This window comes from Ursus arctos, unplaced genomic scaffold, assembly GCF_023065955.2.
Source record: "Ursus arctos isolate Adak ecotype North America unplaced genomic scaffold, UrsArc2.0 scaffold_32, whole genome shotgun sequence".
Lineage (NCBI taxonomy): Eukaryota > Metazoa > Chordata > Mammalia > Carnivora > Ursidae > Ursus > Ursus arctos.
This window is the reverse complement of record NW_026623008.1, coordinates 29,422,073-29,437,610: the sequence shown is the minus strand read 5'-3', so window position 1 is coordinate 29,437,610 and position 15,538 is coordinate 29,422,073. Positions and strand designations below refer to the sequence as shown.

General features: G+C 41.2%; 1 protein-coding gene across 27 annotated transcripts in view; it reads right to left on the bottom strand.

Moving 5' to 3' along the window:
* MACF1 (microtubule actin crosslinking factor 1) overlaps positions 1-15,538 on the bottom strand; it is a 328,942-nt gene that overhangs the window by 127,293 nt on the left and 186,111 nt on the right. For all 27 annotated transcript variants that reach the window (XM_044390486.3, XM_044390500.3, XM_048221817.2 and 24 more), the window contains 11 exons: positions 14,864-15,018; positions 13,595-13,721; positions 12,860-13,043; positions 12,265-12,434; positions 8,268-8,446; positions 7,464-7,602; positions 6,596-6,789; positions 5,450-5,612; positions 4,446-4,529; positions 1,266-1,373; positions 968-1,066 (listed from right to left, as the gene is read on the bottom strand). In XM_044390486.3, coding sequence (XP_044246421.2) covers positions 968-1,066; positions 1,266-1,373; positions 4,446-4,529; positions 5,450-5,612; positions 6,596-6,789; positions 7,464-7,602; positions 8,268-8,446; positions 12,265-12,434; positions 12,860-13,043; positions 13,595-13,721; positions 14,864-15,018 — 1,602 coding nt within the window. The remainder of the gene's footprint in view (positions 1-967; positions 1,067-1,265; positions 1,374-4,445; positions 4,530-5,449; positions 5,613-6,595; positions 6,790-7,463; positions 7,603-8,267; positions 8,447-12,264; positions 12,435-12,859; positions 13,044-13,594; positions 13,722-14,863; positions 15,019-15,538) is intronic.

Below are 15,538 nucleotides of genomic sequence, written 5' to 3'. Positions count from 1 at the left end.
ATTGGAACTGCTCAGCTCCACTCACACATGAGATTTTTCGATAAATACAATACAGCACTGTAAATGCATTTTCTTTTCCTCATGATATTCTTAACATCTTTTCTCTAGCTTACTTTATTATAAGAACACAATATGTAATAAGCCTATTTCATTGTTTTTAATAGTTTCATAGCATGCCATTGTATGGAACTTGTATGTTTCCAATATTTCCCTTTAACAAATTATGTTTTATTAAGGATCTTTCCTCATGTTTCCTTTCATCATACTTACAGTATTTCTACAATGAAGATACTTGAAGGTGGGAGTGTTGGACATAATACAGTTAATCCTCACTATTCACAAATTTTATATTTGTGAATTTTCTACTCACTGGAATTTATTTGTAATCCCCTAATCAATCCTGGTGGCATTTTCGCAGTCATTCCCAGGTATACCCGATGGTCCCAGCTGAGGTGGAACAAGGGGTGCTCTACCTTCTCATTTCACCTCTTATACAGCTCTTAACAAGTGTCCTTTTCACAGTCTATTTACTGCCACATTTTTCACAATTTTCGTTGGTGATTTCACCATTTAAAATGGACCCGAGCATAGTGCTGAAGTGCCGTCTTGTGTTCCTAAGCACAAGAAGGCTGTGACGTGCCTTACAGAGAAAATCAATGTTAAATAAACTTTATTCAGGTGTGAGTTAGAGGGCTCTTGGCCTGAATCAACAGAATATATTAAATGTAACAGGTTATCGATTATTCATTGACAGAAATATGCGACAGAGGCTTACAGGAACCTAACCCTGTATTTCCCCCTAAATGCAAGAGTCCAGCGTTCCCTAACGCAGTGTGCACAGCAGTGTCACAGAACACAGTACCGTGAACAAGGAGAATTGGCTGTATGTGCACTTTAAATTTTGACAGATGAGACATGGGGTTTTTAATTCTATTTTCAAAATGATTTAGGACCCAGCTGTCCTCACCTCCTCCTCCTCCAGTCGCCGGAGCGCATCACTGATATATTTCACATGCTGGGTGGTTAAGGTCACCAGTGCTGTGTAACGAGTCCTTAAGTCCATGAACTATGGTTCCAAAAAAAAAAAAAAAAATAGATAAATTATCTGCCAGAAAAGTATATGTAAATAGTTGAAAATAAGAGGAAGTTTTCATGAAATCACATGCTCAACAGAAAGGTGAACCCTAAATTAAACTGCCAGGGCCCCGACAAACAAATCTTTCCTTAAGGGAAGAGAGTGGCGTGTCCTTTCCCCACCCTTTCACCTCTTGCGTGATGGCATCTGAGGAGGAAAGCATCCGACGGCGCTTGCCAGGGGATTTCTGCTGTGATTCCACAAAGGCCTTGTATGTCATCAGTTGCAATTCATAGTCCTGGGGGAGGAAGAAAGTTCACTGCACTTCCATGGGGCTTTACAGCGCATAGAACTCATGCAACAGATTCATAATATTTCATTGCTGGAAGGCATTTTGGTGATCACTTAAACCAGTGGTTAGTGAACTTTTTCCTTAAAGGGCCAGATGGAAACTGTCAGGCTATACGGTCTGTCATAGCTGCTCAACTCTGCCACTTAAGTGAAAGAAACTGTAGACGTTCAGTAAATGAAAGGGTGTGACTGTGTTATGATACAACGCCATGTATGACACTGAAAGTTGGAAGTTCGTAGAATTTTCATGTGTCATGAAGTAGTCGTCTTCTTTCGACTTTTTTTTTTTTTAAAGCCATTTCTCATGGGCTACAGAAAAATAGGCATGCGTGTGGGTCATAGTTTGCTGAGTCTTGGGTTTGCAGTTTGTTGTTTGCTGACCATCCTTTTCATCTCATCCATTGGGAAACTGAAGCCCAGAGACAGAGAGTGAGTTTCCCTGATTACCCACTGGGTGAGCAACAGAGTCATCCTAAACCAATGCTCTTCTCCTGTCCCCGTGCTAGGCTGACACTCCATCTGCAATCCCGATACTGCTCCCCGAGGCCAGGCCCTCTTCAACTCTCATGTGGATGGGTGCAAGAGCCTCTAACTACTCCCCTGCTTTGCTCTCTTCCCAATTTATTTTCTATGCTGCCACCAAAATAACTTTTCTAAAACACAAAGCTGACCACTTCGTTCCTCTGTTTGAAAGCGTACAAAGATCTAGAGCAGAGCTTCTCAAATATCAACATGCACACAAATCATCTAGGGATCTTACTGAAATTGAAATTCTGATTTGGCAGGTGGAAGATTCTGCATTCCTCACAAGCTCCCAGATGGTCCTGATGCTCCTGGTTCTAACACCCCGTGTTGAGGAACAAGAATAGAAGGTAAAGCGAAGAGAACTGGACATAGCCTTTCATAGGTTGGCCTCAACCTCCCCTTCTCCTTTTTCATAATCACTGCTTCTTCTGTACCATACACCTAGCTACGCCAGCATATTTCCTATTTCCTCATATAATCATTGTATTTCCATTCCTCTGTGCCTTTGATTACGCAGTTCCCTTTGCCTAGAATGTCCTGCTTTCTGTTGTCTACTTAGAAGACTCTAGGCAGAAGGAAAACACACAATGAATTCCTTAAGCAGCCTATTGAACAGTAGTAGTGGGGCGCCTGGGTGGCTCAGTCAGTTAAGCATTCGACTCTTGGTTTCCGCTCAGGGAGTGATCTCGGGGTCGTGAGATTAAGCCCTACGTCGGGCTCTGTGCTCAGTGTGGAGTCTGCTTAAGACTCCCTCTCCCTCGAGCGCCTGGGTGGTAAGTTAAGCGTCTGCCTTCAGCTTAGGTCATGATCCCAGGGTCCTGGGATCAAGCCCAGCTTTGGGCTTCCTATTCGGCAGGGGAGTCTGCTTCTCCTTCTCCCTCTGTCCCTCCCCCTCTTGTGCTCTCTCTCTCTCTCAAATAAGTAAATGGAATCTTTAAAAAAGTAATAAAAAATAAACAAACTGTAGTAGTAACAAAATAGTAATAATAATAAAAGCAGGTGCTACCATTTACTGAATGTATTTTAAGTTTGAGGCAATGTCCTATGTATACATTATCTCGTGGAATCTTGACAACCACTCAGTGAGGTAGTTACTATTCCCATTTTGTAGATATAGCAACGGACACTCTGAGAAGCTAAGAAACTTGCTCAAAGTCTTAACCCTGGAAAATGGTGAAGCTAGGATTTGAACGCAATTCTTTGTGATACCAAGTCTTCTGTTATTAACCAAAGAAATTCATTTATTCAAAAAGTACTTATTGAGCATCTACTACGCACCTGTCATTGTTCTGAATGCTATACATACAGTGGAGAACAAGTTAGAAAAAATCTTGCTCCCTTGGAACTTACATTCTAGTGGGAAGGAACATAATAAATACATATTAATCTCAGGGTTTTTTTTTGTTTTTTTGTTTTGACAGAGAGAGAGACAGCCAGCGAGAAAGGGAACACAAGCAGGGGGAGTGGGAGAGGAAGAAGCAGGCTCCCAGCGTAAGAGCCTGATGTGAGGCTTGATTCCAGAACGCTGGGATCACGCCCTGAGCTGAAGGCAGACGCTTAACGATTGAGCCACCCAGGCACCCCTCAGGTCATTTTTATTTAAAGATGTTATCAGAGAAATAGGGAGGGGGATAGCAGATCATGCAGGGTCTCATAGGCCATATACAGCTTTAGAATTTTATTATGAATAGGATATGTAGTCACTGGACAGTTTTGAGCAGAAGAGTGGCATGATCTAATTTCCTGTATTTCAGCTATTATGAGGTGTACATTTCCCCCACATTTTAGTATCTCTGAAGCTAGAATATGTCTTACAATCAATGGTATTTGCATAATTGGCAGTTTCCTGTTTTTTGGTAGTATATAAAATGACGTCTGAGATTCAGTGACACTCAGTATGTTCTAAAAAGGTGAGTCTGGCTACTTTGTGGGGAAATAGCCTGTGAGACAGGAGTAAAAGCAAGAGATCAGCTCAGAGGTATTAGAATAGTCGGAAGATTCCTTACTTAGGTGCAAAGCAGGGGAATGGGGGCAGGTGGGTGGGTAACAAATGATAGATCAAGGACATATTGGAAGATGGAGCCAAGCTATTCACAGACTGAACATAAAGTTTATGGCAAAGAGAAGAATTAAGGATGACTCTTGGGTTTTTTGTTTCAGCACGTAGGAAAATGGGACACTATTTCCTGAAATAGGCAAGACAATGAGAAGTATATTTGAGAGGAAATCCAAAACATTCTGTTTCTGACACGGCAAGTTTAAAAAACCTATGGATCATTCAAAGGGTGACTCCTTGAATCAGAGCTGATGTCTGGTACCCCTCTGAGCATTCCCGAACGTAGGGCCACGAACAGTACACACTGGCATTAACTGGAGGGCAGCGTCAACCTCTAGTGGAAGCACGTATTTGTCCAGAAACAAAACCTACAGTGACAAGCAAGATCTTCCCATGCTGGAGATCATTTACATGCCTTCAGGGATATGCCAGAATTACCTTTACAATAGTGGAGTATTGCTGGGAAAATTTTTGACACTGGTCCAGCTTTGTCTGATTCCTCTCGATTTCTGCAAACAGATCCTAGAAACCAAAGTATCACAACAACATTATCATTATCCTATGGTCGTCAAAACAGTGGAGCATTTATTATATTCTAAGGCAGTTTTCAAATCTCAGCTACATCAGAATCACCTGCGAGGCTGAATAAAATACAGATTGCTGGGCCCCACACCTCTGGAGTTTCTGATTTGGTAGGTTTGGGTAGGGCTGAGAATGTGCATTTCTAACAAGCTCCAGGTGATGCTGATGCTACTGGTCTGGAGCCCACACCCCAGAAACCACTGCTCTGCGTATTTTACATGTATCGCCTCATTGAATCCCAGCAATAATAACCTTACAAGTGAGACAGGCTGAACAAATAACGGACTATATCCATTTTATTGATGGGGAAGTGGAATACTGAGAGGTTAGGTAATTTGGTCAAGGTGTCATAGTGAGTGAGTGAGTCAGGACTGGAATCCAAGCAATCTAACACCAGACTTCATAGTTTAAACTGTAATGCGACACAAAACAAGCCCCCTCCACACACACACACAGAAAAAAAGGGGGGAAAAAATCCCCAAAATGCTAACAAGTAAAAACCACTTCAAATAATTTTTGTCCGTTCACATCTTTCCCGGTTTTCAATGCCCCATGTTCTAATCCCAGTTCGATCAAATGCAGTATCAAGTAACAAAATGAAGCAAGATAATTGTAATCTGTCCATCTATGGTTTCAATATAGTCACTACAGGTCGGGATTGGAAGGGACCTTCCAAGTCTGTCTGGCCTAAATGCAAACCCAGCATCATCTTGAGACCATTCTGCTTGAACTCTTTTCAGAAGAGGAGGCTCAGAATGTCTTACCATTTGGGGGAAGCTTAATAGCTAGTCCATCATCTTCTTCTATGAAAAATTAACCCCCCTCATCCCCAACTTTCACCACGCTACTGTCACACCCACCGTCTGCTGGCTGAGCTGCTCCGACAGCACTCTGCTATCCTCTGCCTGGCCTGGCTTCATCATTTCTTGCTGGGCAGTGGTTTCCTCAATCCATTTGATGAGCGTTCCATGGCAGGCTCTGTAATCTCCCAGAACTTCCTGGATACTTTCTAGCTCAGATTGGCTGGAGGAGCAAAGGAAAAGAAACTGCCATCAGATACGTTGGTACAAACAATAAAATAAATGGTGCGATTCCCTCCTTAGCCCCTTCCTCTAGTTGGGCCTGATCACAGAGGATACGTCTTTTTTTGCTGGAACAGCAGTGCAATGCCGGGACCTATGCTTGTACCCAGTGCCCTATGGGGTGCAGGTGAATAGAAACCAGTTGCGCATGCTAGCCCTGGACACTGCCTGGGAGCCCGGCATCCCATGATAATCCTTGTCCAATTTTTACCTAGGTTGCCAAGGATCACCAGGGTTGCCAATAAGGTAGTGCTGGCTGTATACTTCTGTTTCCTGATGACAGAGTGCCCTAGTTATGTTTTAGGGACTGCTGTAATTTCTTGGGGAAAGGTGGGTGAAAACAGTAGTTATTTTCTGTTAATTTCGGTAACAGTTTCTTGTATCACTCCCGTTAGTCTAACTAGACTTGGGATAGTAAGTAATTCAATAATAGAGAATGATTCCAAACTTATGAGCTACTAGAACTCCTCTCCCTATATATTTACCTACCCAGCCTAGCCTCAGAAAGATCATTTTCTATCTTTCCTATTCAAATCAGACATCAGAAGGAGGACTTCAAGTAACAGAAATAAAAACCACTGAATTAGCAAATGAAAGTGGAAGCAAGAAATCCTGCAAAGCCACACTATGAAAAATGGCTCATAGTTGGATTCATTGTCATCATGGCTCAACTACATAAAAACTGGAACAGGAGAAGCATGGCTAACAGGACCATCACTGCTGATCCAAAAGCAAGCCTCAGATCTGCTTTGGGGTTGGTGGTCCCAATTTTCTGTTGTTTCTCTTGTCCAGAATTCATGCTGTCATTCAATTTGTACCCTTCTCTCTCACTTCCTGCCTTTAAATAAGAATACACAGATATAATTCAATTTCTGTTTAAAACCTAGTCCCTGAATAGGAAAAAGCGGTGAGGCCACCACTCACCGGGTCTCCAGCTGGACAATGACCCGGTGCCAACGGTCCTGCAGCTGGGAGCCTTTTTCCTGATAGCGCTCCAAATCCAGGTTTCGCTCTGGGGTCAGACGACTCAGCTGCTCTGCCACTACCTTGGCCTTGGCAATTTCCTCATCCAGGACTGAAAACACTGAATTCTTGTCCTTCACATCACTAAGCCAGTGCTATATAAACACAAGCACAGCAACAGGTTAAATATATTCCATGCTAAAAAGGACTCAGACTAAGGTAGAAAACAAGGACATTGTCCACAGCTGGCTCCACATTATACCTGGAAATCAGAAGCTAGACCTTATGATGTTTGTGCTAGAAACACCTCCACAGTGCTCATGCACACCAGGAGGCCAAGGACGGGCGGTACAGTACAGAGAAATGTGCAAAGAACTGGTGTCTGAGACCTGGCTCTCCCATTTATAAGCTATGAAACCAAGGTAAATTGTTTGCCTAATCCGAATCTCAGGATGCTCATCTGTGAGTGGGGATAAAGATCTCTTCCCCATCCACTCACAATTCTGTGAGAATCAACGAGGTGATAGCTAAGTGTTTTACAAACTTACAGTACAACCACGATTGTATCTGATGTAGCTATGATATTACTGGGAAGAAAAGGGAGAAAATAAATAGAAAGGCATAGTCCTTTATTTTCCCTTTCCAGCTAAACATATTTCTCAGTCCCAACTTCTTTGAATCCACATTAAAATATATTAAATATGCTATTCTGCCTAGTTCAAATGCTAATCACTGTCATGCCATCCAAAATTGCATATCTCTGCTAACCCAAAGCAATGGGCATGTTAAGTCAAGCTCTTACAAAACTCAGAAACTCAGAGCAACCAACCCGTAACGTAGACCGATGGGACTCCAGAGCTGAGAGATCTGCCGGTACTGCTTCTTCTTGACTTAGCTTGATCTCATAACCTTTCACCAAGAGTTCAGCGTCCTGGATGCTACGCACTATGACATCGATTGTCTTGAGCCTGAGAGGGTAGAATCACCTTCGTTAACACACACATTTCAAGAGCTGAGCCACAGACTTGGAGTGCTATACAGAGTTCCCAAAACGTAACTGCTAACGTCAGTGTTACCATTACTAGATGATGACAGGGTTTCATGAAAACAAGAGAGCACGGTATACATGCGGCTAATTTAAGCCAATTCAAAATAAAGTTCTTGGTGATACTGGGACACGCACACATGTGATGGACTCCTGGGAGAAAGAACATGAGGCCAGAAACCCACGTAACACTACGAAGAGTCTAAGACCTATGACCCTAATGGTCATGGTGGGTAGAGGGAAACCTTCAAAGACTATATTTAGTTTAACTGAAAATTTTTATTTTTATTCTTTACTGTTACTTTTTCTTTTTTTTTTCAGAGGCATCTAATCAAACAGAAATGAGGTACAAAATAGTCCTAACACTACGAATCTATCTCCCTTTCTGTACCACTGCGTTTCTTCGCTGCACCCCAATGAACCCACTCCATGTTGCCCGGGAACTAAGGCCAAGGTCTCTCTTCATGAGTACATGATCTTCAAGATCTGCAACCTCTCTGGATTATTCATTAAAAACACTCCGGGCACTTCCCCTTCTCATCCCAGTGAAAACATTGCCCCTTGGCTCCAAATCCTCCGCTTACTCACTTATTCAGATAGACAGTGGACAGACCATACACACGGTCCATTTTCTCCACCAGCAGATTGAGTTCTGAGCGCAGAGTTGGGACACTTGAACCAGATGGAGACTGATGAAGAAAGCTGTTGCATTTCGTGCAAACAGCATCAAACTCTGACCTCAGTTGCTGCAAATCCTCTTGGGTGCGCTGTCAGGAACAAGATACACAACAAAATGGAGACAGACTTGAACAAAGAAGTTTGAAAGAAGTTCTTTTTTTTAAAGATTTTATTTATTTATTTGACAGAGAGAGGGAACACAAGCAGGGGGAGTGGGAGAGGAAGAAGCAGGCTCCCAGTGGAGAAGGGAGCCCGATGTGGGGCTAGATCCCAGAACCCTGGGATCACGCCCTGGGCCGAAGGCAGACATTTAACGACTGAGGCACCCAGGCGCCCCAAGAAGTTCTTGTTTGTAATAAGCAAATACTGCAAACAACCCCCCCATATAAAAAAGTAGCTGAATAAACTACGAAACAGCACTGAAGGGGGCGGATGGGAAGAACACACACAAGTATTTCCTGAACACAGTATTTGGACTACAGGCTAAAGACAAAAGGAACCATACATAAATGCTGAACTCCAGTTAGTAGGTTTGTTTTTCTGTAGTGCCATGAGTCAGCAGTTCTAAAACTACTTATCTCTACGCGCTAGAACTGAGCAGTAAGTAAATTTACTACGGATAACATAAAGTACGTTTTTCAGTCTTGGCAAAGGGAGTTAAAATTTGGAAAGAAGAGAGGTTAGAATGAACCCTGTGGTACTAGTTTGGAACCAGATGAAAATAGATGCATATGAATTCATAGTTACATCTGTGTGTGTGTGTGCGCGCGTGTGTATATGTGTGTGCGCGCGTGTGCATGAGAGACAGAGATTGATAAATATATTGATATCAATATATCACCTTTGTGATACATTCATCTGAATTACACATACATATATACACATACACATGTATGTATACATATATGTGTATATGTGACAGAGGTGGTTTTGTATGTGTGTATGCATATATGTGTTTGTAAGTATGTATTTTTCTAGCTCTGTCGGCTGAGTAGACCTAGAAACAATGACACCCCAATAATAATGAGCATACTCAGCACCCAGATCTTGGTTTCTAAATAGCATTCTCCATCCAAAGGAAGCGGGACTCCTTGGAGAGATGGCTGATTACATAGGTGGGGTTGGCAAAGGCAAGATGAACCTAGACTATTTTGTTTTGTTGAGAAATAAGAAAGCACTAAAAGAATGGTAAGGACATGTTAAAATGATATAGATGCCGGCTTAAAGGGTCTCCCACTGGCTAAATTTGGGAAATTCTGAACATCAAAATAAAGACAATAACAACTTACAAACCTTAAATAACATAAGAATCCCTAAGTCCATACTGACATAAAGAAAGAAGAAAGGAGGAAGGCAGGCAAGCTCTTCCCTTTTGACAGAATAGAAATTTATTCTATTATAATGTAATAGGGATAATGTAAATATGTAAACAGGAATAACGTACTGTAAAAGGAATCACAGAATTAGAAAATCACCTTTCGGCAACAGTCATACCAATTAATTCAGTCAAGAATCAACACGAGATGCTAAAACTAGCTGGTGAAAGTGTGATATAAAACAGGGTATGTACATAGTCTCAGTATCTCTCCACAATATGCTTAGTAATTACAAAGGGGAAGAGAGCAGCAAGCAGTACAAGTTATTGCCAGTAATGGGACAAATTGACATCACGTGCCTCCTGATATCACACACTGAGGACACAAGATCAGTTCTGTGGTATTCCTGCCTAAACACGTATCCTCTGTCTAATCATGGAGGAGCCTCGGATAAACACAAATAAAGGAACGTTCTACAAAATAAATGAACTGCACTCTTAACAAATGTTAGGGGCATGAAAGATGATAAAAAAATCGAGAAATTGTTTCAGGTTAAGGAAATTTAAAGAGACATAGCAACTAAACGCAATGCATGATAAGTTCTGGATTGAGTCCTGTACTAAAAATATTCTTTGGTGTTGGGGGGGGCGTACCCAAAAAAGGCATTATTAGGCCAACTGATGAAATTTTAATGAAGTCTTGGATAGCAGCATTATATCAATGTTCACTTCCTGATTTTAATCATTGTCCTCTGGTTACATAAGAGACTACCCTTGGGGCGCCTGCACGGCTCAGTCAGTTAAGCATCCAACTCTCAATTTTGGCTCAGGTCATGATCTCAGGGTCGTGAGATTGAGCCCTGTGTTGGGCTCTGTACTCTGCAGGGGAGCCTGCTTGAGATTCTCTCTCTCCCTCTTCCTCTGCCCCTCCCCCCAGCTTGTACACGCACATTCTCTCTCTCTCTCTCTCTCTCTCTCTCAAATAAATTAATAGATCTTTAAAAAAAGAGAGAGACTACATTTTAGGAAATGCACACTAAAGTATTTAGGAATAAAAGAGTATCACGTCCAGAACTCACTCTCAAGAAAAGAAAAAGATTATTATAATGTACATTTGTAGAAAAAATGATACAGCAAATAGAGAAAAATGTCAACATTTGTGGGATCTAGGTGAAGGTGATGTGACAATAAAAAAATCTTCTGTATACTGAAACTACTTCAAAATAAAAATCAAAAAAAGGAATGTCCTTTAGAAGAGCTAAATATTAACATTTCTTAAAATGTTCTATTTTGCTGGGACAGGTTTCAGATGACTACAGAAAACTAAAGTTTCAATATGAAAATTATAGGTTTATATGATATGCCTCATTTGGGCATTTAGACCCATCTCGGCCAAAGAAAATTACACTGCCCTCTCGTCCTCTTCCTCAAGCTTAGGAATAATTGAGAAAGGTAAGAAAAATAGCTGCTAATTCAGCCAGTCCTTTCCATTCCTTTAAGCTCCCACATCAAATCTACTATTCTTCACAGAGCTCTCTCCTATGATCCCAAGTAGAAATGGTCTAGTAATACTCTCAATCTCTACAGCAACGTTTGCTTCAAAACCTGCAAATACCCTTGGTATTATCTTATGACATCTCTTATACTGAAGGTCCTAATTGTGACTTCAGTGTTTTACCCTTCTTTACACCGTAAGCCAAGAGTGAGGACTTCGGCTTACTCTCTTTATATGCCTATAAGCACATAACGAAGCCATTAATACTTGCTTTTATTTTAAAAATACTACTCTAAATTTTGATGGCATTTCACTTTTTCAGGAAACTCATTATATGTACTGTATCACTTAACTTCCTAAGTTTTGGAAAACTTCCGAAGTTAAGTGATACAGTTTGGACTCATGCATTATATCCATTTTATAAGAAAGGAAACTAGAATGAGAGTTAAGTCCAGTGTGCATCAGAGCCTAGAGTAGAATCTGAGTCTTTCCTTAATATTTTCTGCATCCTATGGCTGATGACAACCATGTCATAGAAAGTAACCCATGCACACAAGGGATAGAGCAGACAGTAGCATCTCTGCTAAGCAGTCTTAAAACATGAAGCCCAAATGCAGTGCTTAGAACAATCTGCCAGTCTGTCTGCCTTCCTACTGTGTAGAAAACTAATCAACAGTCAGCAACACACTGGGAGTTGAAATCATGCTTTGCCATAGAAAAAAGGCATTTGCAGGCTGCAGTGAACAATTCTCAAGTAGGAATGCCATGAGTCCATTGCCTTCTTCCTTTCTTTCTTTTTTTTTTTTTTTTTTTTTAAAGATTTTATTTTATTAACAGAGAAGAGATAGCCAGCGAGAGAGGGAACACAGGCAGGGGGAGTGGGAGAGGAAGAAGCAGGCTCCCAGCAGAGAAGCCTGATGTGGGGCTCGATCCCAGGACTCTGAGATCACGCCCTGAGCCAAAGGCAGACGCTTAACGACTGAGCCACCCAGGCGCCCCCATTGCCTTATTTCTTAAGCTCCATATTGTCTTGCCATCCAATTCACTCTGAAAGCATTTACACTGCAACCAGCACCCAGCCTGCTCTTCAGGCTTACCTCTTGTTCTGCGATCCGTAACGCATTATCCTGCCGGGCATCTTTGTCAGTCCTAGAACTGGCTGGAGACTGAATTCGTTTGACCAGCCGCTGTTCACACTCCTCCAGGCGTAGCCGGATATTCTTCAGCTCTGAAATGTACATCTTGGCCACTGTTTCCTCTTTGTCCTCTGTAAAAACACAACCACAGGATACCACTAAGCACCACAACAGAGGTCAAGAAACCTGAGAACAATAGATTCAGGCTTAGATAGAGGGCAGCATACCTGATATTCCACAAATGAAAGCAAGGCCTTATATGGGGGGAACCTTTTGCCCGATCCTAAATTCCCTGCATTGTATACTCATCTTTAAGGATCTAAACATGTTATTTCCACAAGAAAATGCGATACACTGATTAGCAATAATGACTGAAATAAGGCCTCGTCATCCATGATCTGATTTTGAGAATTCATCTCTGTAAGTTTTTCTCTATCTCAAGTTCTGAGCCACTCAAATAGTAAGAAGGTGGTACTTTCTAGTCTCCATGAAGGTCTAGCAGCACCCTTCAGGGCTCTCAATCCACCATTCCTCTCCCTTTTCCCAAGGCACACACCATTCTCTATGGACTTCATCAGGTGCTGGAAGTGGGTTTTACAAGCCTCCACCTCCTCTTCCAAGCGCAAACGATCAGCCACTGAGAAGAGCAGAGAGTCACGGCTATCCTGCAGAAAGTCTTCATAGTGGGCCTGGAGGTTCTTCATAACCTGGTGGCACTCCCCTGGTGCTGAGGATCGAAGCTAATGAAAAGAAAAAAAAAAAGAAGAAGAAGAAGAAATTTTAGTAGAATGGGAACATTATACTTTCTCTAGTTCTCCTTTTCATTGATGTTTAACATACATACAAATCAGGTACACACACCATAAATTGCAAACATGTTGACCTTTCAGAATCAGAACTTACCCATGCAGATCAAGAAACAATATTACCAGCACCCCACAAGCATCCACTGTGCCCTTTTGGACACAACCCTTCATAATGGTTAATTCACCATTATTCCTCCACTATATACACACTTAAACAAGAGCTGCTTGTCCTGCAGAGTGAGAAGAATCCTACAATCTTTGGTCGGCCAAGAAGACCGAAGAAGTTGTTTATTTTCATCAGGAATTTCCTTGGCCATGCAGGCTGCTGTTTTTAGTTCCTAGAACCTCCTAATCCTGAAACACTATCCCCAACTCCATTTTACTCCCTTTGGGTGGGTAGGAGTCTCACAGTAATGAAAAAAAAGTTCCTTCCAAAAAAAGCTTGCCAATAGGATGTGAGCCTGAGGTAAGGCTTTCACACTTACCTTTTCCAGGTTCCAGGTCTTTACAAGGTCAAGGTCCTTCCTCAGATAGTTCCAGGAGATAAGGCTTTTGGTGTTAACATGTAGCTGATGCCAAAGGGCCATCACTTTCTGGTAAGACTGCTCCACCCTAGAGACAACAGAGAACCTGGCTGTAGCTTTTCCAAAACTTGGGATCTACATCAGAGACCTTTTCGGGGGGAAAATGTGATTGCCTTAGCAGAACTGGGTTTATATGTTGAGCAGAGAAGGGCAAGGAATCAAATACTAACAAGGCAATCTTTAGAACAAAATTAACTGAGATATTCAAACAATCTGGATTTATTGCAGTATTATGTCCATGATGTCAGCATATGTTTAGCAGTCTTATAAATGTGATCTGTGTATAATATAATCACGAGAAGTGAGAAGATATATCCGTGAAGAAAAGTAATAGAGAAAAGTAGAAATAAAATAACCCCACCTGGAATTGTTGAAAAATGACAATATCAATGCTTAAAAAGTATATTGCTGTGGTCTGTATATTCACAAAACTACTAAGATGTTCGAAAGTTAAGAGCAACTTAAAAAGTCATCTGGCTTATTAAAAATAAAAAAAAATAAGACTGCAGTATGAGGACTGGAGAAAATTTTTTTTCTAAAGTATCCCATGCCTAATTCAATCTCAACTCCTGGAAGAATTACAAACTCACAAATACGCAGACGTATTCAACACAACACACACACCACATTACCTTGAATTTCTTCAAGTCAAGAAATGTGAACTATAAAGAACAGGATAGAAAACTAGAAGCCAGGACTTCACTTAAATAAGAGACCTAAACCCATTAGTTTATCTTCTCTCTCCAAAAATCCCACTAAAATGTCAGTGATCTCAAAATTGATAGTTGAAAATAGCAAACTCGGGAAGGTAGAACTCTGGGGTGGGTGGGTTTTATTATAAGCTTTGTGGTATAATTCAGCTTTTAAAAATATGTATGTATATGGTATTAATAAAATATAAAGAAGAAAATTTAGTATCAATATAAAAATCAGTCTTCTGAGAGGAAACTGTTTAACTCCAGCATGATCACTGAATATCTCGACTGAACATCAGCATTTACTGAAAAGCTACAGCGTAGCTGCCAGTGCTAGACTTGGTATCATCATAGAAGGTCTTTACCAGAAGAAACTTTAAAACTTGGCTGCTCCGTTTAAGATCACAAATGCAGATTCATCCCTCCATCAGCTCCCTCAGGCCAAGCAGCAGGGGTGGCAGCTGAGCAAAGTTACCTGGTGGCCATCTCAATGGCATCCTTGTTGGGTGAGGGGATGAGGAAACAGACCGATGGCACCATCGCCTCATTCCCTGTGGGGCTGATCACCTTCCACTTGGTCCGCTGTGAATTATCTTCCAAAACACACTCATCGTTCTTGCAGATGGTGATCTGAAGAGACAAACTCACAAGTTACTGCTAATGGATAAACCAACAACCATTATGATATGGTGCCTGATTCCAAGGCTGTGAAATCCTTATGAAAAAAATCATTTTTGAAATCTGCCATCACTTAGTGAGGGTTCCTGATTGTGATGAAAAGATAACCTTATAAATACACAATACAGGAAAGGCTGTGACATCAAATAAATCAAGAAAGCAAGTGTTAAATGTTTATTACATGTCAAGTAAGTCAGTATATGAAAGTTATAAGGAAGCTGTCTCTCTGCATCTATAACCATTAGGGTAAACATTAAAGGGACACGAATAATTGCAACTTTGCTTTTGTGATACTTCCTCTTCTTCCCTTCTTGTCATCCCACTCAAATCCCTGAAAAAGTTCAAGCATTCTGGAATCACTAATTCTTTCTCTTGGGAAATAAGTAACCAACATTATCATCCTTATTTTATAGACAGAAATACTGAGACACAGAAAAGTGCCAGAAAAGTTCATTCTTTTGCATTACAAATA